Genomic DNA, 26,485 nt, shown 5'->3' with positions numbered 1-26,485 from the left:
AGAAGACTGGCAGGAGCGGGGCACCGCCCCCAGGCTCAACAGCATGTTATGGAGGAGCTGTATGTGCTTTGTCTCTGGCAGGTCATTTCCCCCCAGCTGGATGACGATGGCGTGTGGCGTGCCGCGGTGCTGCCGGGTGTCCCGAAGAAGCTGCAGCAGCGATGCCCAGCACATGCCTCTAACACCCAACCAGTGAATGGTCGCCCATGGCTGCAGGCCTGTGGGCAGCTGGTGCACTGGCGCTTGCCCTAGCTCAACATGGCCCTCCGTCTGCTTCCGCCCTTACTGGGGTCGGAATCAGAAACTCCGCCTTGCCCACCCCAAGTGGCAACTGCAGCCCGTGGTGATTCACAGCCTTTGTCTGGGAGATTAATTGAAATTCTGCCAGAACTCCAGGCCTCACCTGGAAGTTGGCAAACTCATGAGCCCATTTTGGGATGCATTAGCAGTCCACTCTTTTGCACTATTTACCCAACAGGAAAAAAATTGCATGCTACAGAAATAAAGCTAGGAAGCAACCCAAAGATACTTATCTTGTATAGTCCTAAAGGTAAATGTAGTCCTCTGTGTAAGCACTGGGACGTTACTGACCCATGGGGTGATGTCATATCATGATGTTTACTAGGCAGACCCTGTTTACAGGGTGGCTTGCCATTGCCTTGCCCAGTCATGTACACTTACCCCCGGCAAGCTGAGTACACAACCTCAGAAGGATGGAAGGCTGAGTCAACCTTGAGCCAACTACCTGAAACTGACTTCTGTCAGTATCAAACTCAGTTCTTGAGCAGAGCTTTGACTGCAGTACTGTAGCTTACTGCTCTGCATATAAGCAGGGACTGCTTATATAGTTCTAGACAGCAATTATTTGTGGAAGATCCCAAATCTGAGAAAAGGCTGGTCAGGAAACTCCACACACCCCATCCCTCCAATAAGAAGTCTACTACCAAGACCTTTACCAACACTCTGGGACTGCCAACTTTAGATCGGGAAATTTCTAGAGATTTGGGGGTGTTGTCTGGGGAGGGTCATCAGCAGAATATAATGCCAATGAATCTATCCTCCAAAGCAGCCATTTTCTCCAGGGGAACAACAGATGCATGCAGACTGGACATCAGTTGCAATTCCGGGAAATCTCCAGACCCCGTCTGGGTTCCGGCAGCCCAACCATACCCAGTTGTTCTTGTCCTTTGCTTTTGGGTTGGCCACTGGGATCCGGCTGGCATTTTCTGGGAGCGAGTCTCCAATTTGGGTGGCCTCCTGAAACCTAATTGTACTATATGGTCTTAGGTGGGATGGAGTGAATGTCCTTCCAGAAACAAGTGCACGACAGTCATTCAGGCAATCGGATGAAAAGGCAAGATGTCTAAGTGATGTATTGTCGAAGGCTTTCACGGCCGGAATCACTGGGGTGCTGTGTGGTTTCCGGGCTGTATGGCCATGTTCTAACAGCATTCTCTCCTGACGTTTCGCCTGCATCTGTGGCTGGCATCTTCAGAGGATCTGATAGTAGGAAAGGAAAGCAAGTGGAGTATATATAACTGTGAGTAAAGGTCAATAGGTAAGGGCATCTGAATAGGAGTGGCCTGGCAAGTGAGTAACAATTCAGATGCCTCACCTATTGACCTTGCTATCTTCATTGTTACTCACTTGCCAGGCCACTCCTATTTTCCCCGACATTCTTTTCAGATGCTCAGTTATGATGATAACCACACATCAGGGGATATCCCTGTACGTGTGATCCTCCCTTTACACACAGTTGCCATGTGTGAATAAGGCAGTGTGTGTGTTTTGGCAGGGTATTCATTTGGAACATACTGCAAGTGGAAAACAAAGTGTGTTGCCCTGTCCACACAAAATGACCGCATATATTGGTGAAATTGTGCATAGTGTTGACCTTCCCTCCTATATTGTGGATTGCTAGAGCTGAATGTCCAAAAAGGGTCACCGTGTTCTTCAGATTAAAGGTTTTAGCATACTTTGGCTACATTTACAAATAAAAACTGCCATTAGAAACCACATAATCCCCCAGTGATCCTCAAACAAAGAGCAGTCTTGTGCTATCTGCTTTACCTTATCTCTACCTGGCAGAGACCCATAAAACTAACTGAAAATAGGGGAACTGCTTCCTTGTTATTACTCTTCTATGCATACAGTCCTGTATGAATTAAAGTTAATGTATAATTTGACATTTGTATACGTGAAAAGAAACAGGAAAAATGAAATTATTAGGAATGCTGTGAAAAACATAGAACTCCTGCATGATTCTATTCTCAAATGGGTGGGTACAGGATTGCTCCTAAATTCTCTGAGGCAGGTAGAGGTTGAATTTTGGGATGCACGGGGTAGAATTTTGGGATATGATTGAAGTCTATAAAATTATGCATGGGGTAGAAAATGTTGACAGAGAGAAATTTTTCTCTCTTTCTCACAATACTAGAACCAGGGGGCATTCATTGAAAATGCTGGGGGGGGAAGAATTAGGACTAATAAAAGGAAACACTTCACACAACGTGTGATTGGTGCTTGGAATACGCTGCCACAGGAGGTGGTGATGGCCACTAACCTTGGATAGCTTTAAAAAGGGCTTAGACAGATTTATGGAGGAGAAGTCGATCTATGGCTACCAATCTTGATCCTCCTTGATCTAGGATTGCAAATGCCTTAGGAACCAGGTGCTCAGGAGCAGCAGCAGCAGAAGGCCATTGCTTTCACATCCTGCACATGAGCTCCCAAAGGCACCTGGTGGGCCATTGTGAGTAGCAGAGTGCTGGACTAGATGGACTCTGGTCTGATCCAGCAGGCTAGTTCTTACGTTCTTATGTTCTTATGAATGTATGTTAGCACAGCAAATCAACAAGGGTGTAGCAATCGCCTTCAGCCAACTGACATTTCCTGCAGCAGAATTCTTAGGCTAGAGGGGAATACTTCTGGCCCAAGGGGGGAAAGGTGGACAAAGCAGGGGTATGTAGGGTTGCCAACATATCTGAAGGAACACCTCCTCCCATTTAGACATGCTTAGGTGCTGAGGTCAGCAGGGAGTGGGGGAGGGCTCCTGGTGGACCCATCAACTTCCAAGATGGAGGGGGGGGGGGCATCTGGAAGGCCCCACAAGCATAGGACCCCGTTCTAACCCATGTATGTTGTGACTTGCTATCAATCAATAAGTTCTAAACTAAACCATAATTATTTATTATTGGAAAATCCATATTTGGCATGTGTTTTGCTAAAGATAGTGAACAATATTAATATTAATTTTTAGGATAATAAGTGGCATTTTAGGATAACATGGCATTTGCCTCTGATTTAGTATCACAGTCACCTCTGCAATCACGTGTGCATTTTTGTGTACATATCTCATGCGCTATATAACATAAAAGCGCATATGTTAATGTTACTTCAACTTACTGATAGTTCATAGCAATGATACTGGTTTAAAGGTTGCCGTTGTTTTATCTTTGCTGTACGGTATGTTTTTTTAACGTTTAAACAATTATGTTGTTGGAAATACCAATAAATATATGTTTAATATTATTGACCATTTGCATTTTTGTTCCTGGGAGTGGTTGTGTAATGCTTTTATTGCGGGTCTAATGCTGTTAAGACGGCCCTCCTTAAGGCTGTTCCCATCAGTTGGAATAGATATTGAGAAAAGCAGTCTAGGGCTGCCAACCTCCAGGTGGGGCCTGGAGTTCTCCCAAAATTACAAATGACCCTCAAATTACAAAAACAATTTCCCTGGAGACAATGGCTACTTCGGAGGGTGGACTCTATTGCATTAAACCTCCTGGAGGTCCTTCCACAAACAACAACTCCAAATCTCTTGGAATTTCCAACTTCGGAGTTGGCAACCTCAGGTGGGAATGAGCTATGTCTTGACAGGGTTTGGGGCTCCCTCACACGTCCTGAAAAGTGAAGAAAAGTACAGAAAGATGCAGTAAGTGTAATCATTAATAGATAACATCTTATCAGTAATGAATGGCATGATATCCCTAGTGCTATTTATTGGTTAATGACTGAATATTTCTAAAGGGGCCGTTACGTTACAGTGCAAATCCTAAACAGTCACACCCTTTTAAGTCCATTGAAGGGTGTTATAACTTTGCTTAGGGTCCTAACGTTAGCCAGTCTCTCGCTGCAAAAAAATAAAATCCCATGGCAACTTGAAGACTATAAAATGATGTCAGAGCCACAAAAAAAAAAACCACCTCTGTTCTTGTTGGCTGGCGCGACTGAACAGCCTCAGATTCACACGCGCGATGACAACACGGGTATAAAAAGTTTTGCCAGGAGCCACGATGGCCGCTGAACGCCTCCTATGACGGTATCTCCGCGCGCTGGTAGAGAGGGGCGGCGGCGCGACGTGCGGGGCGGGGCCGAGACGGGTAGCGCTGGAATGTGGGCGTGGCCTCGGGCAGGCGATGTGGCTTCTTATTTGCCAGCCGCTCCAGCGTTCTTCTGCCAGGGATCCGGGTTGACTCCGGATTGTGGCCACAGAAGCGGTGGCGTCGCTCCGCTGGGTGAGGCGCTACGGGTCAGGGGAGACCCTGGGGTGGCCGGGCGGGTTGCAAAGGAGCAGAAAAGGGGTGCTGGGCAGGGGACTTGGGAACTTGCGAAGCCAGGGAAGGAGGCAGTCTCTCCTGATGACACCATGCCTGGGAAGAGGGCGGTGGGTGGGGTGCAGGGACGTGGGGAGGCTGCAGGGAAGGATGCGGGGGTGGGGGTGGGGGTGGGGGGGCAAGCAGGGGCAGAAGTGTTTGGGGGAAGAAAACTTGCCGGGGGGAGACTTGCAAGAGGGGAGGACCAAAATCCCAAAGAGAGTGCGCAGGCTTCCCAGTGCTGGAGAGGGGGAAGTTGAACAACAAAATTCCTTGCATTGCAGTAGGTCCCTAGTTGACATGGCCCTGATAAGGATTTGTTTCCTCCTTCCTTTAAAAATAAAATTCTTTGCAGTTTTTCAGCCATTGGGGGAGGGAACAAAACATCCCCTCAGGTGCCAGTGGGACTCCTGACAGTCCATTTCAGCATCTGCTTTCATGAGTCACAGTTCCGCCGCTACCGCCAAGGGAAATAAATGGTTGGGTTTGGGAGCCAGCGGTATTGACAGTCTGTGATTGGGAAGAGAGTTTTTAGTAGAAAACACACTATCTTCTCATGCTTTTTTCTTAAAAAAAAAACACTTAGGAAAACAAGGCAAGGAATTCCAGAACACCTAAGCTCAAAATTAGTTTGCTTAATTTTCATGGGTCTGTGTCACAAACTGCAGCATGCCTCGAAGACCCCAGCGAATTATGTGGTGTGATATAAACATCTTAAATAAAGATGCAGCTTTCTTATTGGATACTCTTTCTTTCAGCAGGTGGCCTGACCGCTGTGTTCACCAGGTACATAAAAAAGGATCGTTCACCGACACCAGTAAACTGATAACTTTTCAATTTGTCATTCGGGAGATGATTATTTGAGAGACCATCCGATCACAACAGTCCCTGGCATCGCCAGTGCGTCTTACAACATGGAGTTACAGCTGTTCCTTTCCTGCAGCATCACAAAGCCCAACGGGCTTCGTTTTACCGTCAGGGAGTAATTCCAGACCGGCCTTGATGAAAAGGAGAGGGCCAATTGTCATCTTCAGCCTCTGGAACTGTGCAGCAGCGATAGAGGCCTTCATTTTCTTTCTCCTTGAATTGAGCCCAGGAACTACAGCGTATGTTTTAAATAGAAAGTGAGCATGGTAGGTTCCTGAGTGTACAGCGTTGCAGCCAAGAACTGAGAAGTGAAGGATGGCATCCCGAGAGAGACTGTATGAATTATGGATGCTCTATTGCAACAAGGTAATTTCTATTATGTTTTAAGTTGGTGTACGTTAAATTGGGGCTTGATTTGGATGGCCCACGCTAACCCTATCTCTTCACATTTTGGAAGATTAGCAGCGTTGGCTGCTGGTTAGTACTTGGATGGGAGACCGCCAAGGAAGTCCAGGGTTGCGTCGCAAGGGCAGGCAATGGCCAAACCATCTCTATGTGTCTGTTGCCTTGGAAACCTTGTGTGGGTCACCATAATTCAGCTGTGACTTGATAGCACTTTCCGCCACCTCGTTACATCGGTGCTGTCTTCTGGAAACCAAATAATGAAGATGACTCTTAAAAACTGCCACATGCAATATTAGTCAATCAGACAGTCAGTATTTTTGCCTTGTCTATATTATGCTAGGAGCCGCGTGGCGTAGTGGTTAAGTGCTTGCACTGCCACTCACACAGTCAGGAGTTCGAGCCCCCTGTGGGTCAGATATCCTGGCAGCTGGCTCATGGTCAACTCAGCCATCCATTCCTTGGTCGGTAAATGAGTTCCTAGCACATAGCTAGGGGGTAAAGAGTAGCCGGGGAAAGCAATGGCAAACTACCACACAAAAATGGCTTGCCTATGAAATCACTGCTTGCAGTGGTACCTCAGGGTCGGACACAACTGAAAGGGAAACTTTACCTATATTATGCTATTTTGTGTGGGTCCTGGATAACTAAGGCCTGGCTCATGCATTGCAGTGTTTTCAGTGTGCATCTAAAAATGAAAAGCATGAGCACAGCAAACGTATATCCTGCAGACAAACTTGTCAAGGAGCCAGGATTGGGTTCCTGTTTCCTCATTTTTTTGTCCCCTCAAAAATGAGTGAAGTAGCTTCAGGCCTGTGTAAAATGACAGTGCTGTTGATGGTAGTCTAGAAGAGACACAAGGCTGGTCTCAACTGAGCTTTTGTGTGAGTAAAAGTACCTCCGCTTTCACACAGTAGGGGAATGTGACTTCCCTCAGGAACAGTTTTTCAGGAAGTGCCAGAGGCTGTATCATTTAGAAAAGATCTGTTCCGTGACTTAATTCCACTTGCTCTTTGGATCCAACCAGTCAAGAGCAGTTACTGAAATGATATAAATTTATGGTGCCCTCATACCTCTCTGGGAATCATTGTTATTTCTGCTCAGAACATTCCTAGTTCTTTCTTGGCTCGCATTTGACTGTTGTACTATTACAGTTCCTTTCATGCTTTTTCTAGCATGGCTTTGTACAGTATTTCTTGTTTGTGTATTTATTACCCCTTGCAGCAAAGACTGAAAGATTTTCTCTGTCTGTTCTAACTTTGAAGTCGCAGACATTCTCTTGAGCATAGATACTCATTATTAATGTACAAGTCTGTCTTGCCTTCTACTTGACCACATATTTGTTAGCTTCCACTGGTAAAAAATTCACATTATATTGATGTGAAAATGTTTAGGTGGGAACTCCCCACTTATCGAATTGGCAATAATCTCTAGTTTTTATCCCCTGCATTATTAAATTCCTGTGCTGGCTTAGGTTATGGTGCCTTGTACCCCAATATGTTTATCATAACTGCATTAATTATATAATATAAAAACTGTATTGCACCTGCAAAGGAGTGGAGAGGACTAATACTGTGAGTTGTTTTGTAGCGGCAGCATGGAAACCTTGTTTTTGAGAAACTGGGTTGGTATCTTCATGTGGCAGCCCTAGACCTGGCTGCTGGGTAGTATGACTGGAAAATAGCAGTGACTTTAAGTCAGTGACTTTAACTCATTTGTTGTGAGGGCAGGATATGACATAAATGTGACTTGGCCAGGCTGGGCCTTGAGGGGAGGGGTTGGCTGCCTTGGCTGACCCCAGAACAGCACACAGGGGGAGGGGTGCCTGTACTGGTGAGCCTGTAGCACACTGGGGGAGCTGCCTCGAGGGGGCTTATAAAGCTCACGAGCCAGCTGAGGTAACGCCCCCACCATTCCTGATCTTGCCTGGCGAGCCAGGTGGGGAGCAAGGGTGGGTTGCCTCAGCTGATAAGCCCCCTCAAGGAGCTGAATCTGGCCCCCAGGCTGCCTATTTGACACCTCTGTTTTAAGTTGTCTTTATTCCATCTAACACAAATATTGAGGGTTACAGTAATACATAAGAACATAAGAACAAGCCAGCTGGATCAGACCAGAGTCCATCTAGTCCAGCTCTCTGCTACTCGCAGTGGCCCACCAGGTGCCTTTTACAACAACTACTAATGGCTAAGATATAGTTGTCGACAACTTTTTTATAAGCGACCACCATATATATGTATAAATGTTCTAAATAACTTTGTAGAAACAATCCTCTTAGCCATCATTGTCACGGTTGTTGGTTTTCATGATTTTCCCTACTGAGGCCGCTTTACAAGAAGGGGAAGAGGAATGAGTATGATGACTTTGAAGAGTTAATTCCAGAATAGACATGTTCCATAGCAGCCTGAATAGCCCAGACTAACTCAAGTTCATTAGAGCTTGGAAGCTAAGCAGGGATGGCCATGGTTAGTATTTGGATTGGAAACCACCATGCAAGATCAGAGTTGCTATGCAGAGGAAGGCAATAGCAAACCACCTCTGCTTCTCTCTTACCTTGGAAATCTAATAGGGTCACTATAAGTTTGCTATGATTGACATCACTTCATTATTTGATGTAGTTCTCATTCAAGTCTATGCAGGATGGGTTTTGTTACCCGAACTGATATAACTTCGGCTCATTCCGCACATGCAGAATAATGCACTTTCAAACTGCTTTCAGTGCTCTTTGAAGCTGTGCGGAATAGCAAAATCCACTTGCAAACAGTTGTGAAAGTGGTTTGAAAATGCATTATTTTGCGTGTGCGGAAGGGGCCTTCAAGTCATTGTTGGCTTCATCCAGGGAAGGAGGAAGAAATGACCCCAAGGATGTGCCCCCAGGCAAAAGCAAGCTGGGAAACTGGACATCCAGTTGGAAGTATCTTTGCTAAGCACCTCTGCAGGAAGCATCGTTTGAGAACCTCTGACTTCTAAATGTATTTTGTTTTCCTTAATGGCTGTTGCATCCCTTGCTTTGAGACAGTACTTTTGGTGGTCGTGAATATTGCATGAAGTCTAATTTGACAGGTCTGGTTCAGCTTCGGATAATTTAGGATCCGATTTACAATGCAGGACCGATTTGTACTTTGGAACAGGTCAAAGAATGCAGTAGTCGTGGATGATTTATGGGCTAGGAAAGTATGTGAAGATGCCATCGTCTTCTGGGCCAGCATCTGTTGATGGAAAATGGGCCTCCATTAAGCATTTAAAAGCCCATCCGGCAACTTGATTCTATTAGTGGTTTTTGGCAATTCTGAAGCTGTTTGTGTCTTTAGAGCATGTGTGCAGCTTGTGAGCCACCAGAGGAGTATGCCTCAGTGCAGTAAAGCGTATCAGCTGTCAGATTTTTCAACCGTGTGACTCTGACTCCAATAATCGTCTTGGAATTACTGTGAAGATGGCCAGCGTGGTGTAGTGGTTAAGAGCAGGTAGATTCTAATCTGGAGAACCAGGTTTGATTCCCCACTCCTCCACCTGAGTGGCGGAGGCTTATCTGGTGAACCAGATGTATTTCCGCACTCCTCCATTCCTGCTGGGTGACCTTGGGATAGTAACAGTTTTTTCAGAACTCTCTCAGCCCCACCTACCGCACAAGGTTTCTGTTGTGGGGAGAGGGAAAGAAGCTTGTAAGCCATCTTGAGTTTCCTTACAGCAGTGGTGGCGAACCTTTGGCACTCCAGATGTTATGGACTACAATTTCCATCAGTCCCTGCTAGCATGGCCAATTGGCCCTGCTGGCAGGGGCTGATGGGAATTGTAGTCCATAACATCTGGAGTGCCAAAGGTTCGCCACCACAGCCTTACAGGAAAGAAAGGTGGGGTATAAATCCAAACTCTTCTTCTTCTTTTAGAATACTGCTTGCTTGAAAAAGCAGAAAAGAAATACAACCCCCCTTATGTTTCTATGCTATTAAAAACAACCCCAAATCCAGTTAAAAGTTACAGATTGAAGAAATGCATTCTTTGCTCTGTTAATGAATCAGTATTTATACAAGCTATAGATTTAACAGGAAATAGTTGAGTCTTTCTTCAGGGATTTAGGTAAGGAGCATGACTTGAAACAAGCTTAGCCTGTTATATAATGCTCCCATTTTAGGCGACTATTTATTGGCTACTGAAAAAGAGAGCTCCATCATAGGCAAACTTTTAGCCATACAAGAATTCAGTGCTTCAGCAGGGCAGTTTCCTTCTAAAACAAGAAGGCAAGAAGGATTCCTGGCAGCAGGTTTACTGTAGGCATACAGATGACAATTTGAGAACTAAATTGCCTGGAGTTTTATTTGCATTTTTGATAGACATCCGTTATTGACTTTCTCTTTCCAAAAGTACTGCAAAGCGCCACACCATTTTTCAAACATTCGGAAGCTACCCCGAATCAATTTCTCCCTTGCCTCTTTTAATGTATTCTTTCACCAGTCTGAACGTAGTGGAAATGTGGAGATTTGAACTCATTTCTGGATGAATGTTCTAAACATCATACCTGATTGCCCCTTTGCAATATAATCTCCATTCTGCTGCCCGGCGCAGATAGAAATTCGCCACGGAACAAACTTTGGATATAATGCAGACACAGTCCAGCCCTTTTAAATTCCATTGTATTTAAGGGTAGTGCTTTTTAACAGGTGCTTTAATATCTTCCATCAGAATCAAAACTTTCAAAAGTGCTTAACTTCAGTGGGAGTGCGTTTTATATTTTTGGATCCATGTACAGAATTAAAATACGCACCCTTCCTGCTTTGCTTCCAAATCAGTAAACTGTATAATATGTGAATGACTTCTGCTTCTTTAGGACATTTGTTCTAATGAGCAGATAGGAAAGGTGCGATAGTAAAACAGCCAATCAAACTGTTTGGAATAGAAAAGCTTGATCTTTTGAGTAAATGCCCTGAAGCAAAGTAGAAAGAAAAACTCTTTTTAAAAAGACTGGCATAAGTTTGGCACAGGTTCATCATTTGCTACTGAAACTTATAAAAATGCTTCTAACTGTTGAAGGGCTGTGCAGCTGAATCAGTTCTAGATTAAAAAAAAAAAGACTGGATCCATTATGTTTTTATTTAGTTCTTAAACTTCCAAATGTCTTTAAAGAGAGAGAGAGAGAGAGAGTGTGTGTTGGATAATCTTGGTTGGGCAGTGGTATATGGTGGGGAAATGGAATTGAATTTTGACTACCTGGACAGCACTTATACATGAGAAGTGCACGGCTCAAATCTTGGGTGGCGACCCTCCAGATTGTTGGCTGGAGATCTCCTGGATTCCATCTGATCTCTAAGTGATAGAGATCAGTTCACTTGGAGAAAATGGCTGCTTTGGAAGGTGGACTTTATGACCCATTGAAGTCTCTCCCCTACCCAAACCCTGCTCTCTTCAGGCTTTACACCGAGAATTTCCAGGTATTTTTTATTATTTGATTTATACCCCACCATGTCCCAGTGAAAGCCTGGGCTCAAGGCAGTTTACCACCCATCAATACAACATTCATAATCCAAAGTACAAACATAATACAATAAACCAGTTAAAGTGACTCAGACTGATCAATAAACGACTGAAGTTGTACATATACAAAAATTTAAACCCCATCATTCTCCGTTCTATTTCCCAAGCGGGAATATAATCTGATAATTCCAGCTATATCACTTACCCACTAACCTCGGTTTGCTCAATATAAGGGAGGGGAAGGACAAGGAGGAAAGGGCTAGCAGAAAGAAAGGAATAGGGAGAGAAGGGGAGACCTGGCATAGGCCTGGAGGAACGTTTCTGCCTTGTAGGCCCTGCAGAATTGTACTACATCCCATAAATCCCTGATCTCAGGTGACAGAGAGTTCCACCAGGCAGGGGCCCTGGCCCTGGTCGAGGCCAATCAAATGTCTTTTGGGCTGGGGACCTCCAGAAGGTTACTTCCGGAAGAGCGTAGTGCCCTCCAGGGGTGGTATTAGGAGATGCAGTTGTGTAGATATGAGGGTCCCAGACCATTGAGGGCTGTAAAGTTTAATACCAAACCCTTGAATTCAACTGGTAACCCATGCAGCTGACAAAGCATAAATGTAATGTGAAATCTTACAGCGGTCCTTATAAGAACCCTCCCTGCTACCAGTTGCAGTTTCTGGATCAGCCTCCAGGGAAGGCCAGGGCGAAGCGAATCACAGTAATCCAGTCTGGAGGTGACCACTGCACAGATAATGGTGGCGAGGTCAAGGTAGGACTGGCACCCCTACTCAAACCGTTTACACGATTTCCTGCATAAAAGATAATCAGCAGCCACGGCATTTGCGCCCGCTTTTTCCCCTTTCTTCTCTCCCTCTCCCCTCCAAGTTGGTGGAGTTATAAACCGTCTTGCAATGTGTTTTAGAAGGGACTGACCGCAGAGCTCAATCTCTGGACAGAAGCAATGATTCTGCGGTGCAGGGAATTAATGAATTGAGATGGTTTGTGATGGTTTAGAAAATATTACGTAAAATGGCCGCATTCCTCACTTTACAAGCCACTTATGCTTCCCTTGTGGCTTGTGTCCAGCAAGATCCACTGACAGAAACAGACTTTATGGAATGGGTCTTCCCTGCTTCCCTTTGCTTGCAGTTCAGTGAGACCCCGGAATTTTGTTTGGGAGGGGCATCTGTTGACCCTCAGAAGGGACCAAAGGGGAGGTCCTCTGTGTGAGAGAGGGATATTGGAAGAAATCACTGATCTCCTCTCTGCATACAGAACTGTTCTTCTGCCTGGCTGTAAGCTGGTAATTTCAAGAGTCTTTAATGTTTAGAAACTAGTAGTAATGTTATGCCGTGACTGGTTAGCCTGATCTTGTCAGATCACAGAGGCTAAGCGGGGTCAGCCCTAGTTAATACTTGGATTGGGAGACCACCAAGGAAGACCAGGGTTGTGACACGGAGGCAGGCACTGGCAAACCACCTCTGAATATCTCTTGCCTCAAAAACCCTATGGAGTCACTGTAGGTCAGCTGTGACCTCCCTATTTGAGAGAGCCAGCTGTCATGAACCGGTTCCTGGGTGACGAGGACTCTGACATAGAGCCTGGATCAAGAGCTGGCTCCTCCTGAGGAGATGCAGGCAACAGAGTTGGTTCCATGCCCTTCCCTGCCATTGGAGGCAGAGCCTGATGCTGCACACCTGGGAGAGCCATCCCTAACTTCAGAGGAGTTGAGTAATGAGCCATCTGTGCACAGAAGGCAAAGACAGAGGCCTCTGCCTACAAATGCCACTTGCCTTGACCTCTGGACTGCCCGACTTCTGCCTACAGACATTACATGCCTAACCTCTGAGCTGGTGGACCTGTGCTACCTTGTACCACCTCCCTAGGCCCCTGAGCTGCTTAACCTGTGCAACTACTTTCTGGCTGCCTAAGTCGTCTGCTAGCCCATTGTGCCTGGACCCAAGCAGCACACCAGCATTGTGAAGTGGTTAAGAGTAGTAGAGTCTAATCTGGAGAACCTGGTTTGATTCCTTACTCCTCCACCTAAAGCCTGCTGGGTGACCTTGGGCTAGTCACAGTTCTCTCAGAACTCTCTCAGACCATGCAGAGGCAGGCAATGGCAAACCACCTCTGAATGTTTCTTGCTTTGAAAACTCTTTGGAGTCAACATTAAGTCAGCTGTGAATTGATGGCAAAAAAAAAAACAGAACAAAGAAAGCGTTATGGATGGTTGTCATACTATAGAATCTGCCTAGGCAAAATTCTGCTAATGGCCTTTGGAAGGTAAGAGGGTCATCTTGTGGGGAAGAAAAGGGCAAGTTCAGGATTTATATTCAAGATAGTATTGGCAAAATGTGTTGCATAACTTACGTTTACTGTCATTGGTGAAGGAAATGTTACTGCAACTATTTAAGGCGCATTGTTATGCATGAACAGAGTTTCACTCTCCTTTACTCCCATAATTAACTTGCATGTGTTTGAAATAAATTAGGTTAATGTCTTTTCCCCCCTTGGCTCATGCTTACATGGCTTCTGCCCATTCCGTCATTATTTAGTCAAGTTATTGGCTTGTATCTAATAATTTGGCACTTTTATAGGGAAAGTATGGTTTTTTTTAAAAAAAAGTCTGCTCTAATCAGAATTATGTTCGCTGTGCCATTTATAAGCTCCAGAATCCTAAAATAAAAATGTGGAATGGCCATCCTAGAATTCTACCATGTCAGCGCATAGGCGGGGATTGGCATGTGTGAATTCTTCCAGCCGCAAAAATTTCCATCCTGTGGGAAGCAAGGATGATATAGGACCCTTGTCCTGGAGATGCAAATTTTCCATTGATATTTTTTTTGTGAGGAGAAATATTAAAAAGATCCCCATCTTGCAGTGTTGCCGTCCTAGTAGGCTGTATCGTGCCGCAACTCTGAGCACGGCAGTTTGATTCTTAACGGTTTTGGTGCAGCATGATTATCCCTTCCCACTGGATCTCATGACATTTTTGGAGTGTGGAGTCATGAACGAGATCTATGATAATATCACGTGCTGTTTTGAGAAGAGCTGACAATGTTTTATTTCCGGCATGATCTGCCGGCCCTGTGAGACTTCTTCAGAAGATTTGTTGTTGTAGCATGGTTTCTAGCCAAGAGGAAGCTATAACCTGTGTTGGTAGAAATTGAGGTCCTATTTTTTTCCAGCTGGCTACCCATGGTAAAATTAGTTGTAATGAAGTTAGTCATTTGAAATAAACTTCTTTTTAATTGTGTTTCATATGTAAGTACAAGGGTCAGTGCTATCAGTCACAGACCAGGAAAGGGATTTGGGCGTCTGAGTTGATAGTTCCATGGGAATGTCAACTCAATGCATGGCAGCTGTGAAAAAGGCAAACTCTATGCTGGGGATAATTAGGAAAGGAGTTGATAATAAAACTGCAAGGATTGTCATGCCCTTATATAAAGCCGTGGTGCGACTGCACTTGGGGTACTGTGTTCAGTTCTGGTCGCCACATCTCAAAAAGGATATCAAAGAGATAGAAAAAGTGCAGAGAAGGGCAACAAGGATGGTTGAAGGATTGGATCACCTTCCTTATGAGGAGAGGCTGCAGCGTTTGGGACTCTTTAGTTTGGAGAGGAGACGTCTGAGGGGGGATATGATTGAAGTCTATAAAATTATGCATGGAGTAGAAAATGTTGACAGAGAGAAATTTTTCTCTCTTTCTCACAATACTAGAACCAGGGGGCATTCATTGAAAATGCTGGGGGGAAGAATTAGGACTAACAAAAGGAAACCCTTCTTCATGCAACGTGTGATTGGTGTTTGGAATATGCTGCCACAGGAGGTGGTGATGGCCACTAACCTGGATAGTTTTTAAAAGGGCTTGGACAGATTTATGGAGGAGAAGTCGATCTATGGCTATCAATCTTGATCCTCCTTGATCTCAGATTGCAAATGCCTTAGCAGACCAGGTGCTCAGGAGCAGCAGCAGCAGAAGGCCATTGCTTTCACATCCTGCCTGTGAGCTCCCAAAGGCACCTGGTGGGCCACTGTGAGTAGAAGAGTGCTGGACTAAATGGTCTCTGGTCTGATCCAGCAGGCTAGTTCTTATGTTCTTATGGTCAGAGTGCATTAAAATCTCCAGTAGCTGTTTAGTTGTCTGGTTAGGCATGGACGTAAAACATCTTGGGGCTTGTCTTCCTTTATTGAGGCAATCCATCTTACATTGTGTCTTCCTCTTTTCCTGCTGCCTTAAACTTTTCCTCTCATGATTGTCTTTTCCAGTTACTCTTGTCTTAATAATGTGATCAAAGTACAATAGCCTCAGTTTAGTTATTTTAATTTTTAAAGAGAGTTTAGGCTTGATCTGAGCTAGAATCAACTTCTTTTTTTTGCTGGTTTATGGTATCTGTAAAAAGCTCTTGGTTAGTGGCTGGGCCAAAAATTATGAGAAGAAACCTCATGGTCTGATAAGTTTTGGCAGATAGTAAAGTATCCGTTCTCAAATAACCACGTGTTCTGGTCTTGCAAATGTCCACTTCACAATTCCCACCCAACAGAGACCACTTTCTCATATTTAAGTGAACCCCTCAGTGGGTCAATATGTGGCGTTTTCTACCTCCTGGCGTGGAACTCTCTAGGCCAGTGGTGGCGAACCTTTGGCACTCCAGATGTTATGGGCTACAATTCCCATCAGCCCCTGCCAGCATGGCCAATTGGCTGATGGGAATTGTAGTCCATAACACCTGGAGTGCCAAAGGTTCGCCGCCACGGCTAGGCAGAACTGGATATGCAAGAGTAATGCATAAGGGATGGCAGGTGTGCCTCACATGGATTCTTCCCCCCCCCCCCCACCCTGGGCTGGCACACCTGGGCTGTGGACCCTAATTCCTCTCCTCTGTTTTGCAGGCAGGTGTCAGCGATTATGTGGACTTGGCACAGCTGCTATGTGGTTTCATGTCGCCCATGCCCTGAGAAAAATAAACACGTTCTTAAGCTCTCTGAATGCCTGCACAGCTGTTCAATGCAGAGAGTTGTCAACAGTTTTCATTGATTAAGAATTAGGCACTTAGGTGTTGTCGTCATTGTGGGAGATGAGACAATTACCTTTTGAATTTGCCATGTCTGTATGAATACTCTGTTGTCCTTGCAATGGACCTTATAAAAAGCTGCCGGTTAACTTTGGAAAAAACTAAAGTAGACGTCTTCCCCGTTTTCATGTAGATCTAAATATCCATTTGTTTAACCGTGAACGGGTCAAGAGCAAAACGGCGTAGAATGGGTTGGGGTTACTCTGCAACTCATTCCCAAGGATTTCAGGCAATGCCACTTTTTCATTATCCTATTACTGAACTATAATTAGGCCTGTCTCTCATCTATGTTTGGTTTATTTACTTAGAAAATCATATATAATCTATATTTAGTCTGCCCATTCATTCACAGAAGCTTAGTGCAACGAAACGTCTACTCAAGTGAAACAGAGGAGTCCCAGACATGCAAGGAATACTGAATTACTTTGGGAATTCTTTCCTGTGGTGCAGTTAAGGTTTCTGAAGCAAATATAAACATAACTGTTGTTAAAATCCTTTAAGCCATAGGTGTCGAACTCGCGGCCCTCTAGATGTTATGGACTACAGTTCCCATCATCCCCTGCCAGCATGATGCTGGTAGGGGATGATGGGAACTGTAGACCATAACATCTGGAGGGCCGCGAGTTTGACACCTATGCTTTAAGCTGTTGACTCTGTTGGGCTGTATTATCCAGTTGCTGAGTTTTGCTGTTGGATTTTACCATTTTTCTTGGTCTTAAAGCTGCTGGTGGGCACTGTGTTTTAAGTCACTGCTGAGCATGACTATAAACACCTACAGTGCCAGATATCCAAACAGAAGTGCATTCTTCCAGATGTGGATAATAATGTCTATTTGTTAACAATACAGACCAGATACTAGAACCAGGGGGCATTCATTGAAAATGCTGGGGGGAAGAATTCGGACTAATAAAAGGAAACATTTCTTCACACAACACGTGATTGGTGTTTGGAATATGCTGCCACAGGAGGTGGTGATGGCCACTAATCTGGATAGCTTTAAAAAGGGCTTGGACAGACTTATGGAGGAGAAGTTGATCTATGGCTACCAATCTTGATCCTCCTTGATCTCAGATTGCAAATGCCTTAGCAGACCAGGTGCTCAGGAGCAGCAGCCGCAGAAGGCCATTGCTTTCACATCCTGCCTGTGAGCTCCCAAAGGTACCTGGTGGGCCACTGCGAGTAGCAGAGTGCTGGACTAGATGGACTCTGGTCTGATCCAGCAGGCTAGTTCTTATGTTCTTAGTTCCCCAATATGGTGCCTGCGGGAGCCATAGCGCCTGCCGAAAACTTTCCTGGCACCCATCAGGGGTACTTAGGAAGTAGGTGTGGCTTTGAGAGGCCATTTAAGATCTGTTAAGCTGTACAGAGTTTTTAAAACCTGCTTCGTCTGTAGCTGCCACCATAGCACAGGTAAGAAAGAAAATACCTTTAAACAGCAGGTACATTTGTAAGGCATCCTGTCAAGCAGAGATTCTGCCTGAAACCTTGAAGGGTTGCTATGAGAAAATATGCATGCTTTTACTCTGTGACTTTTTGCGATGGGCGCTTCATGTTTGAATTCCAAAGGTGCCCCCAGACTCAAAAAGATTGGGGACTCTTATTTTTTTCCTGTCAAGTCACAGCTGACTTGTGGCAACCTCATAAAGTTTCAAGGCAAGGGACTTCTGGAGGTGGGTTGCCATTGCCTGCCTCTGCGTCATGATCCTGGTATTCCTTGGAGGTCTCCCATCCAGGGTTGGCTGTACTTAGCTTCTGAGGTCTGATAGATCAGTCTAGTAGCCCAATATGGCCAGGGGTATATTACAATATTGTATGCCCCTTTAATATCACTTACTGTGTTCTGGTTTATAGCTTTATTGGCGTCTGCATTGAGTTGTTTGCATCACTCCTGTCACAAAATGATACATGGGATTGTTGGTCAAGTAAAGTGTGTTGCTCGTGGTCCCAGTGCTGGCAAATCAGAAGATGATTATCAGAACTATGACCTTTGAACCCAGTGTTCAAAATCTTCCCTTCCCCGCATCTCTCTATCTGCTGACTGAGAATTCTCTTCTGATGAAGCTGGCTGCCATTCACGTTGGCCTTCCAAGTGCCTTAAATATTTGAGCACTCATGTATATTACCTCTTGGCTTTGAGATGACTCTAGAGCAGAGGTGGGGAACCATTTTTCTGCCCAGGGCCATTTGGATATTTATAACATTGTTCATGAGCCAAACAAAATTGTCAACTTGAAAAATTAGCCGGCTATATTTGATCGAACATTTAATTAACTCCTAACGTGATGGCCGGCAACCTCTAGTATCCAAATAGTTCTCCGTGTTGATTTGCCACAAACTGAGGAGGGGCTGCAGAGCCAGGGGCTTTGTATATTCTACTGGCATAGGAGAGAGGCGGAAGGCAGCACGTGCTGGGTTTCCGGGATCGTTTCTCTGCCTGGCAGATGTGGCACAGGGGCAGTGACTCCTCCCCGACCAAGCTGCGCCATTCCGGAGGCTCCTCCTGGCTTGGTGCTTGCCGCCAGCCCAACACCCTCTTCTGCCGAGCCAGCCTTATTCTTAGCTGCAGGGAAGTATTGGGGGCAAGAGCCTTGGTGAGCCTTTGCCCCCACCGTCCTGTATGCCCAAAGCACAGCCTACAAGGATGGGCCCGCAGCGTTTGCTTGGATGTCAATAAAGTCCTTGGGAAGCCCTCTTTATCGTCTTCTTGAAGTGTACGATTTCCTGTCGTGGGAGGGATGGGCAGGCCAGTCCAAACGATTTCCCGCGGGTCTTACATGGCCCACGGGCCAGACGTTCCCCATTCCTGCTCTAGAGGGTACAAAGAAAGCTTTGGCAAAGCTTTCCTAATTTTAACCCAAGGTCACCTTCCTGTGGCTCAGTTTTCAAGAGTGGCATAGGCAGAGAAACTTTCCACTTGGAAGCAGGCGTGCCCTTGGGCCTGGTTGTGACCTAGAATCAGGATCTGTTCTCCTGGCTCCAGCCCAGAGTTGCTGCTCCTTTGCTCTACAGGTTAGAGGTAAATCCACCCCAAGGCGTAGGAAGGTGAACGTAAGCCACATGGCATGCTAGAGGAGCACTCCCTCATTCTTCAGAGCTTGCGGCAGGTTCGGTCCATCCCTGAGCTGGGCCTCTATGTTGAGCACCCCTTGCAGGTTTCGACTAGTTTAATTCTAGATGTGTTTTGTTGGGAGGAAACAAGCAATGTGTAAGTCAGCTGGGGGAACCTGGAGAAGTAGGATTTCAGAATAAATATGCATAGGTTAAATCAGTGGGGAAAGGAAGACCCAGCTGGATATAAGATGACATTCACACACGGAAGTGTCTGGGAATATTGATCCTCTAGCTGCCTGTTGTCTGACTTTAAAGAACCTGGGCTAGCCTGATCTCATTAGATATTGAAAGTTGTAACCAGGGTTGGCCCTGGTTAGCACTTGGATGGGATACCACCAATGAAGTCCTGGGTTGCTTAACAGAGGCAGGCAATGGCAGGCAATTTTCATTGAAAATGCTGGGGGGAAGAATTAGGACTAATAAAAGGAAACACTTCTTCACACATGTGATTGGTGTTTGGAATATGCTGCCACAGGAGGTGGTGATGGCCACTAACCTGGATAGCTTTAAAAAGGGCTTGGACAGATTTATGGAGGAGAAGTTGATCTATGGCTACCAATCTTGATCCTCGATCTCAGATTGCAAATGTCTTAGGAGACCAGGTGCTCAGGAGCAGCAGCAGAAGGCCCTTGCTTTCACATCCTGCCTGTGAGCTCCCAAAGGCACCTGGTGGGCCACTGCAAGTAGCAGAGTGCTGGACTAGATGGACTCTGGTCTGATCCAGCAGGGTAGTTCTTATGTTCTTAATGGCAAACCACCTCTAAATGCCAATTGCCTGATAAGCCCTCCATGATCACCGTGTGTCGGCTGTGACTTGATGACATTTTACACACCTACACAGCTCACTCTCACTTGTTTCATTGTTGTAACCCTGCAACTTCCATGAGGCAGTGTGGCTGTAAGTTGCTGATGATATCACACAACGTAAGTCGTCCCTTCCATATACCTGACTCTCAGAACCTTTTCATGCTCTCTGCCTCATCTTTTGAGGATGGAGCATGCAAGAAAGATTTTTAGAGAGTTCTTTCTACAGTTGTACATTTTGCCTACATGATGAAGTGTTTAGTTTTGCAATAAACTGGCTAACTAGACATGTTACTTCTGTACCGTACAGTTAGACTTAATGGCATGAATATATCTACCCGTGTTTCCCCGAATATAAGACAGTGTCTTATATTAATTTTTGCTCCCAAAGATGCGCTATGTCTTATTTTCAGGGGATGTCTTATTTTTCCTGTGTTCTGTTCGTCGGGCATGCTTCCAAACAAAAACTTTGCTATGTCTTACTTTCGGGGGATGCCTTATATTTCGCACTTCAGCAAAACCTCTACTATGTCTTATTTTTCGGGGATGTCTTATATTAGGGGAAACAGGGTAATAGAAAACTAACTGGCCCTTGTGTGGGTGACGCAGGCTTAGGCCTAGAATTTCCATGCGCATGACAGGCAAAGCATAGTTAAGAGCAGGTGGACTCTAAACTGGAGAACCGGGTTTGATTTCCCGCTTTTCCACTTGAGCAGTGGACTCTAGTTTTGTTAACTGGATTTGTTTCCCCACTTCTACACATGATGCCTGCTGGCTGACCTTGGGCTAGTCACAATCCTTGGGAACTCTCTCAGTCCCACCTGCCTAAGAACATAAGAACATAAGAACAAGCCAGCTGGATCAGACCAGAGTCCATCTAGTCCAGCTCTCTGCTACTCGCAGTGGCCCACCAGGTGCCTTTGGGAGTTCACATGTAGGATGTGAAAGCAATGGCCTTCTGTGGCTGTTGCTCCCGAGCACCTGGACTGTTAAGGCATTTGCAATCTCAGATCAAAGAGGATCAAGATTGGTAGCCATAAATCGACTTCTCCTCCATAAATCTGTCCAAGCCCCTTTTAAAGCTATCCAGGTTAGTGGCCATCACCACCTCCTGTGGCAGCATATTCCAAACACCAATCACAAGGTGTTTGTTTTGGGGAGAGGAAGGGAAAGGAGTTTGTAAACTGCTTTGAGTCTCCTTTCATGACAGAAAGGTGGGAGAATAAATCCAAACTCTGCTTCTTTCTGTTGGTCGCCATGTTTCGCGGCAGACATCCCCCATCCGCCCAAGAATAGCTTGGAGTGGCATTAGAGTCTCCAGCAGAACTGGAAGGGGTGGGATTCGGGAAAAACTGCCTGTCTTTGCACCCATGCAAGTTCTTGGCAGGATCCAAAACACAGACTGCACAATAAAGCCATTTGCCTACCCAGGAGGCCCAAAATGGTTGGAATATTAAAAGAAGTTGAATGTCAATATCATTATTAAACAATATTAATCAATTTGAGACTTTTAAGGAAACAACAACTGAATGGAAAACTCCTGGTGTCCTTTTACCGCTGTGCTATAGAGAGTGTCTTAACCTACTGCATCTGTGTATGGTTCTCCAGTTGCACAGTGGAAGATAGGAAGGCACTCCAAAGGGTGATCACTACTGCACAGAGGATTATCGGCTGCCCTCTCCCCTCCTTGGAAGAACTCTATAATTCCCGAAGCCTAAAGAAAGCCCAAAATATTCTGAGAGACCCGTCTCATCCAGCACACTCTCTTTTTGAACTGTTACCATCTGGCAGACGATACAGGTCTATCAAAACTAGGACAAAGAGGCTTAGAGACAGCTTCTACTCTAGAGCTGTGGCTATGCTGAACTCCTTGGCTTCGTGTTGATGTGTTTGGGGCTGTGTAGGGATGGGTGGAAGAAAGGGAAAGTGAGGATGGGGTATGAGTCTGAAATTTTGTGCATCGAGGAATGCTGCTGTAAATTTAGTTGTGCGTGCACAATGACAATAAAAATGCTTATGCTTAAAAGAAGTTGAGTGTATGGGGGAAAGTAGAGTGGGGGCAAGAACCCCAGCTGCTTTGAGAGCTTTACAGTGCAATCCAGAACTTAATTACACTAGTCACTAGATTGGAGTACTTCTGTTCTGGATTGCACTGTTAGAATCTTGGGGTGGGGGGGACATCTTGGAGATTTCTGACACTCCCTCCCCATGCAACATTCTTCGGTGTCGAAGCCCAGATTTTTGAGCAAAAGACAGTTTCTGTCCTTAATCTGGTAAGGAATAAACAGCTTGTCATTTGCATGGAGCATTTTCTCCCTCTGTTACTGTAGGAACTAATTACCCTAAGCAATTTGTTAGCAATTAGAATAATGTACTTAAATATGCCCAGACATTTCAGTGAAAACAGCCTGAAATGGAGAGGTGACTGGGTGAGCTGGTGAGGCTGATGTTTAAATAATGATGGCTTTGCGATGGGAATAATTTTTCAAGAATGGCTGTCTTTGGTATGCTGAATGCCCTGGATAACCGAAAGAGAATGGGTGAAGGAAAGTTATTAAATATTGAAGGCTTGCGGCGTTTGAATTACAAGCAACAATCCCATCTGATTTTGGGGCCTGGGGGGAGCAGAAGAACTTCCTCCTTTGCAAACCATCATCCACACCGATGAGCACTCTGGAGAAGGAAGAAATGGAAGGAGGCAAAGGCGTAAATGAAAAGGAGGAGATAACTGTGTGTGCCCCTGATTTATAGGCATCATTCAAGTTGTCAGCACTGGGTAATGGACCATTCATTCATTCATTCATTCATTCATTCATTCATTCATTCATTCATTCATTCATTCATTCATTCATTCATTCATTCATTCATTCATTCATTCATTCATTCATTCATTGTCTGCCCTAAACCCAAAGGTCTCAGGATGGGTACATAAGATAAGTCATAAAATATCAATAAACGTACAAATAATTTCAATCTATACCTATAAAATTAAAAACCCATAAAACCTATCAAAATTATGAACATTTGTCAAAATTTTAAAAAGTTTAACAATCATAAAACCTATTTAAAAATTCATATTACCAGAAGGTAGAAAATAGGTCTGAAAAACTCGGCATATACGCGAGTATATACGGTAATTGGATGGCCCATATTCAGCTACCAAAACCTTCTTTTGAAGTGGCTTTAAAACTTTGCCAGTAGTCTGAGTATATTCCTGCGACGGAATATAAGATACGCTACGTCTAGGAGAGCGTGGGAATTGCCTGCAATGCTTCCTGTTGGTTTTTGGCGAAGTGTACAGTGTGGTGTTTCCCATCATGCATATCTCTGAGAGTCCCTGGTTACGTTTCAGCAATGAAGTAATTTTTTATAACCCGAGGAAAAGTCGTTCAGCTAAACATTGTTCTTGGCAAAAGGAATGCACCGTTCGTTAGAATCTAATAAATCCTGGCATTCTGCTTTTTCCCAAGCAGAATGGATAGAACTTCGAAAAAATGAGAAAGGCGTCACATGATAAAGGCAAGGGATCTTTTGCAGCAAAAGTGCGTGAAATTACAATGAACTTAAACAAAGTGGTTCGAAAATTTAGTTTTGTTTAACCAGTGAGGTTTTCAGAAAATCTGTCAGTATTATTTATTTGCTTCGTTTATACCCCGCTGGTGAGCCAGCGTGGTGTAGTGTTTAAGAGGAGGTGGACACTAATTTAGAACACCGCGTTTCATTCCCCACTCCTCCACATGAGTGGTGGACTCTTATCTGGTGAATCAAATTTGTTTCCCCACTCCTGCATTCCTGCTGGGTGACCTGGGGCTACTCACAAGTCTTTCAGAATTCTCTCAGCCCCACCTTCCTCACAGGGTGTCTGTTGTGGGGAGAGGAAGGGAAAAGATTTTGTAAGCCCCTTTGGGTATCCTTACGGGAGAGAAGGGTGGGATATAAATCCAAACTCTTTCTCTTCTTCTCCCCAAAGGGGACCTGAAACATCTGACATCATTCTGTTCTCCTCCATTTTTATCCCTAATCACCCAGCAATCTTTTGTGGCAGAACAAGGATTCAAAACTGAGGCCCTTTCCACATGGGCCAAAAGCTGCAGCGGCTCCCGGCTCCCGCCAAAACAGTGTTTTTGAATCTCGCCCAGGGAGCGAGGTATTTTGGAAATGCCAGCTTCCATTCGGTGCCATGTGAATGGCACAGGGTGGAAGCCGGCGTTTCTCTCCCAGCCCTCCCAAACGCTCCTTACCTCCGGTCGCCTTCTGTCGCGTTGTGCAGGCCAGGAGACACGCCCCCTGGCCTCATTCTCCAGCTTCGTCGCTCTGGCAAGGGGGGGGGGCGTGTCCCCATGCCTCCACAATGTGAAAGAAGGCGACCGGAGGTAAGGAGCGTTTGGGAGCGGTACAGCCTGTGCGAAGGCTGCGCCAGCGCCGCCGCTTCCAGCGGGACCGTCCATGTGAACGGTCTCACGGGAGTGCCCCGGCATAAACTATGTCGACGCACCTCCCCTCAGTGCCCGTGCAGAAAGGGCCTGAGTCTCCAGGATTCTAGTCAAACTCTCTAATAATTGCTTCATATTGGCTCTCGGTATTAATCACATCCTTCCCATAGTGGAAAGCTAACCCGTACAGTTTTGTACCCCCAAGGCAAGAGATACTCGGGGATTATTTTATTTATTTTATTAATTATGTAAATTTATACCCTGCCTATATCCAAGATGGCTACAACAAGAGGTGGCTACAACATTAAAACATTCCCATACATAAAATCACCTTTTAAAAACACTATAACATACAAAAGTTAAAATCCTAACCTTTCTCCCCTGCTGCTCAGCTAGCAGCATCATAGAGGGGGCATCCAGGGAGACTAACCAAATGCCTGAACGAAGAGAAAAATTCTCACCAGGCATGAAGGGTAGATGCCTGGTTTTTCCATTGCCTGCCTCTGCATAGCAACCCTGGACTTCCTTGTTGGTCTCCCATCCAAGAACTGGACAGAGCTGACCCTGCTTAGCTTCTGAGATCTGATGAGCTCTAGCTAGCCTGGGTCATCCAGGTCGGGGCAGGTGAGTCCCACCTGCTTATTTGGAGCCTGTTGAGTATATGAAGGCTCCCTTAACTAGAATAGGCACCAAGTGTCAGTGAGCCCAGCAACATAACGTGCTCAAGAGGTCAGTTGGAAGAAGGCTGAAAAATATTTCTTCTTGAAAACAAATCCACATTAAAAAAAGAGGAGAAAAGTATTGGTTGGCCTGGTGGGGTTTAAAGGCAAAGGGTAGGGTGCTTCACTTGGAGCTTTGAACAAAGCTGATGTTCTCCTCCATTCCTCTCCCTCACATTCTTCCATGCGTTTCATCAGCCTTCTTGTCCCCCTTGGCTCTTTCAATCCTTCCTTCTCTTTGTTCACTTATACCAGTGGTGGCGAACCAATGGCACGGGTGCCAGAAGTGGCACTCAGAGCCCTCTCTGTGGGCACACACAAGCAGAGTGGCCCCCCCCCCCCATCTAGGCTGACCTGGGCTGCTGGGCTTGATTGTTAGTATTAGTTTTGGGGAAGCAGTGTAGGTAACCCTGTTAAGCGCTGTTAAACCCCACTGATTTTCATGCGAAGAATTGAAGCGCGATCCTTTACCTGGGGGTAAGCTTGGTTGCTGGCAATGGGGCTTGCTTCTGAGTAAACCCTCCTAGGGTCGTGATTCACCCGTTGGAAGAGTTGCTTCAAAGCAAAGCCACTGACTACCACCAAGTTTACTCCCGAGTAACGCACGCCTCGGAGCCAACCGTTTTTTCTAAACTCAAACCTCAGTATTCAGGCTAAATTGCCGCGTTGGTACTTTGCGATAAATAAGTGGGTTTTGGGTTGTAATTTGGGTACTTGGTCTCGAAAAGGTTCGCCATCACTGACTTATACAGATCCTGCCATCTTTTTGTGCCTCCCCTACTCCCTCTCCCCCTCTCCCCCTACAAAAAACAGGGATCTTTTACCTTAGTCCTGTTCTCCTCTCTCTGTTCAGTGACCCAGTTCTCTTTTCAGTCTTCTTCTTTCATGAACATGTATTGCACCAGACCCAGCAAGGTTAGTACTGTCTGCTCAGAATGGCCGTGGCCGTTCAGGCTCTCAGACAAAAATCTTGTCCACTACCTAATACTTGTATAAAATGGCCTTTGGTCGCAGCTGACTTA

General features: G+C 45.4%; 1 protein-coding gene across 4 annotated transcripts in view; it reads left to right on the top strand.

Annotated features, from left to right (window-relative positions):
- Nucleotides 1-4,417: 4,417 nt before the first annotated feature.
- Nucleotides 4,418-26,485, top strand: part of NBEAL1 (neurobeachin like 1) — a 155,157-nt gene continuing 133,089 nt past the window's right edge. For 3 of the 4 annotated variants that reach the window (XM_048484984.1, XM_048484983.1, XM_048484981.1), the window contains exons 1-2: nt 4,472-4,517; nt 5,357-5,828. In XM_048484984.1, coding sequence (XP_048340941.1) covers nt 5,778-5,828 — 51 coding nt within the window. In that variant the 5' untranslated portion in view covers nt 4,472-4,517; nt 5,357-5,777. Of the gene's footprint in view, nt 4,518-5,353; nt 5,829-26,485 lie in introns of all 4 variants that reach the window. The other variant, XM_048484982.1, reaches the window with a different exon arrangement.

Source organism: Sphaerodactylus townsendi, linkage group LG02, assembly GCF_021028975.2.
Source record: "Sphaerodactylus townsendi isolate TG3544 linkage group LG02, MPM_Stown_v2.3, whole genome shotgun sequence".
Lineage (NCBI taxonomy): Eukaryota > Metazoa > Chordata > Lepidosauria > Squamata > Sphaerodactylidae > Sphaerodactylus > Sphaerodactylus townsendi.
The sequence above is the reverse complement of the archived record's forward strand: the minus strand, read 5'-3'. Positions and strand labels throughout refer to the sequence as shown.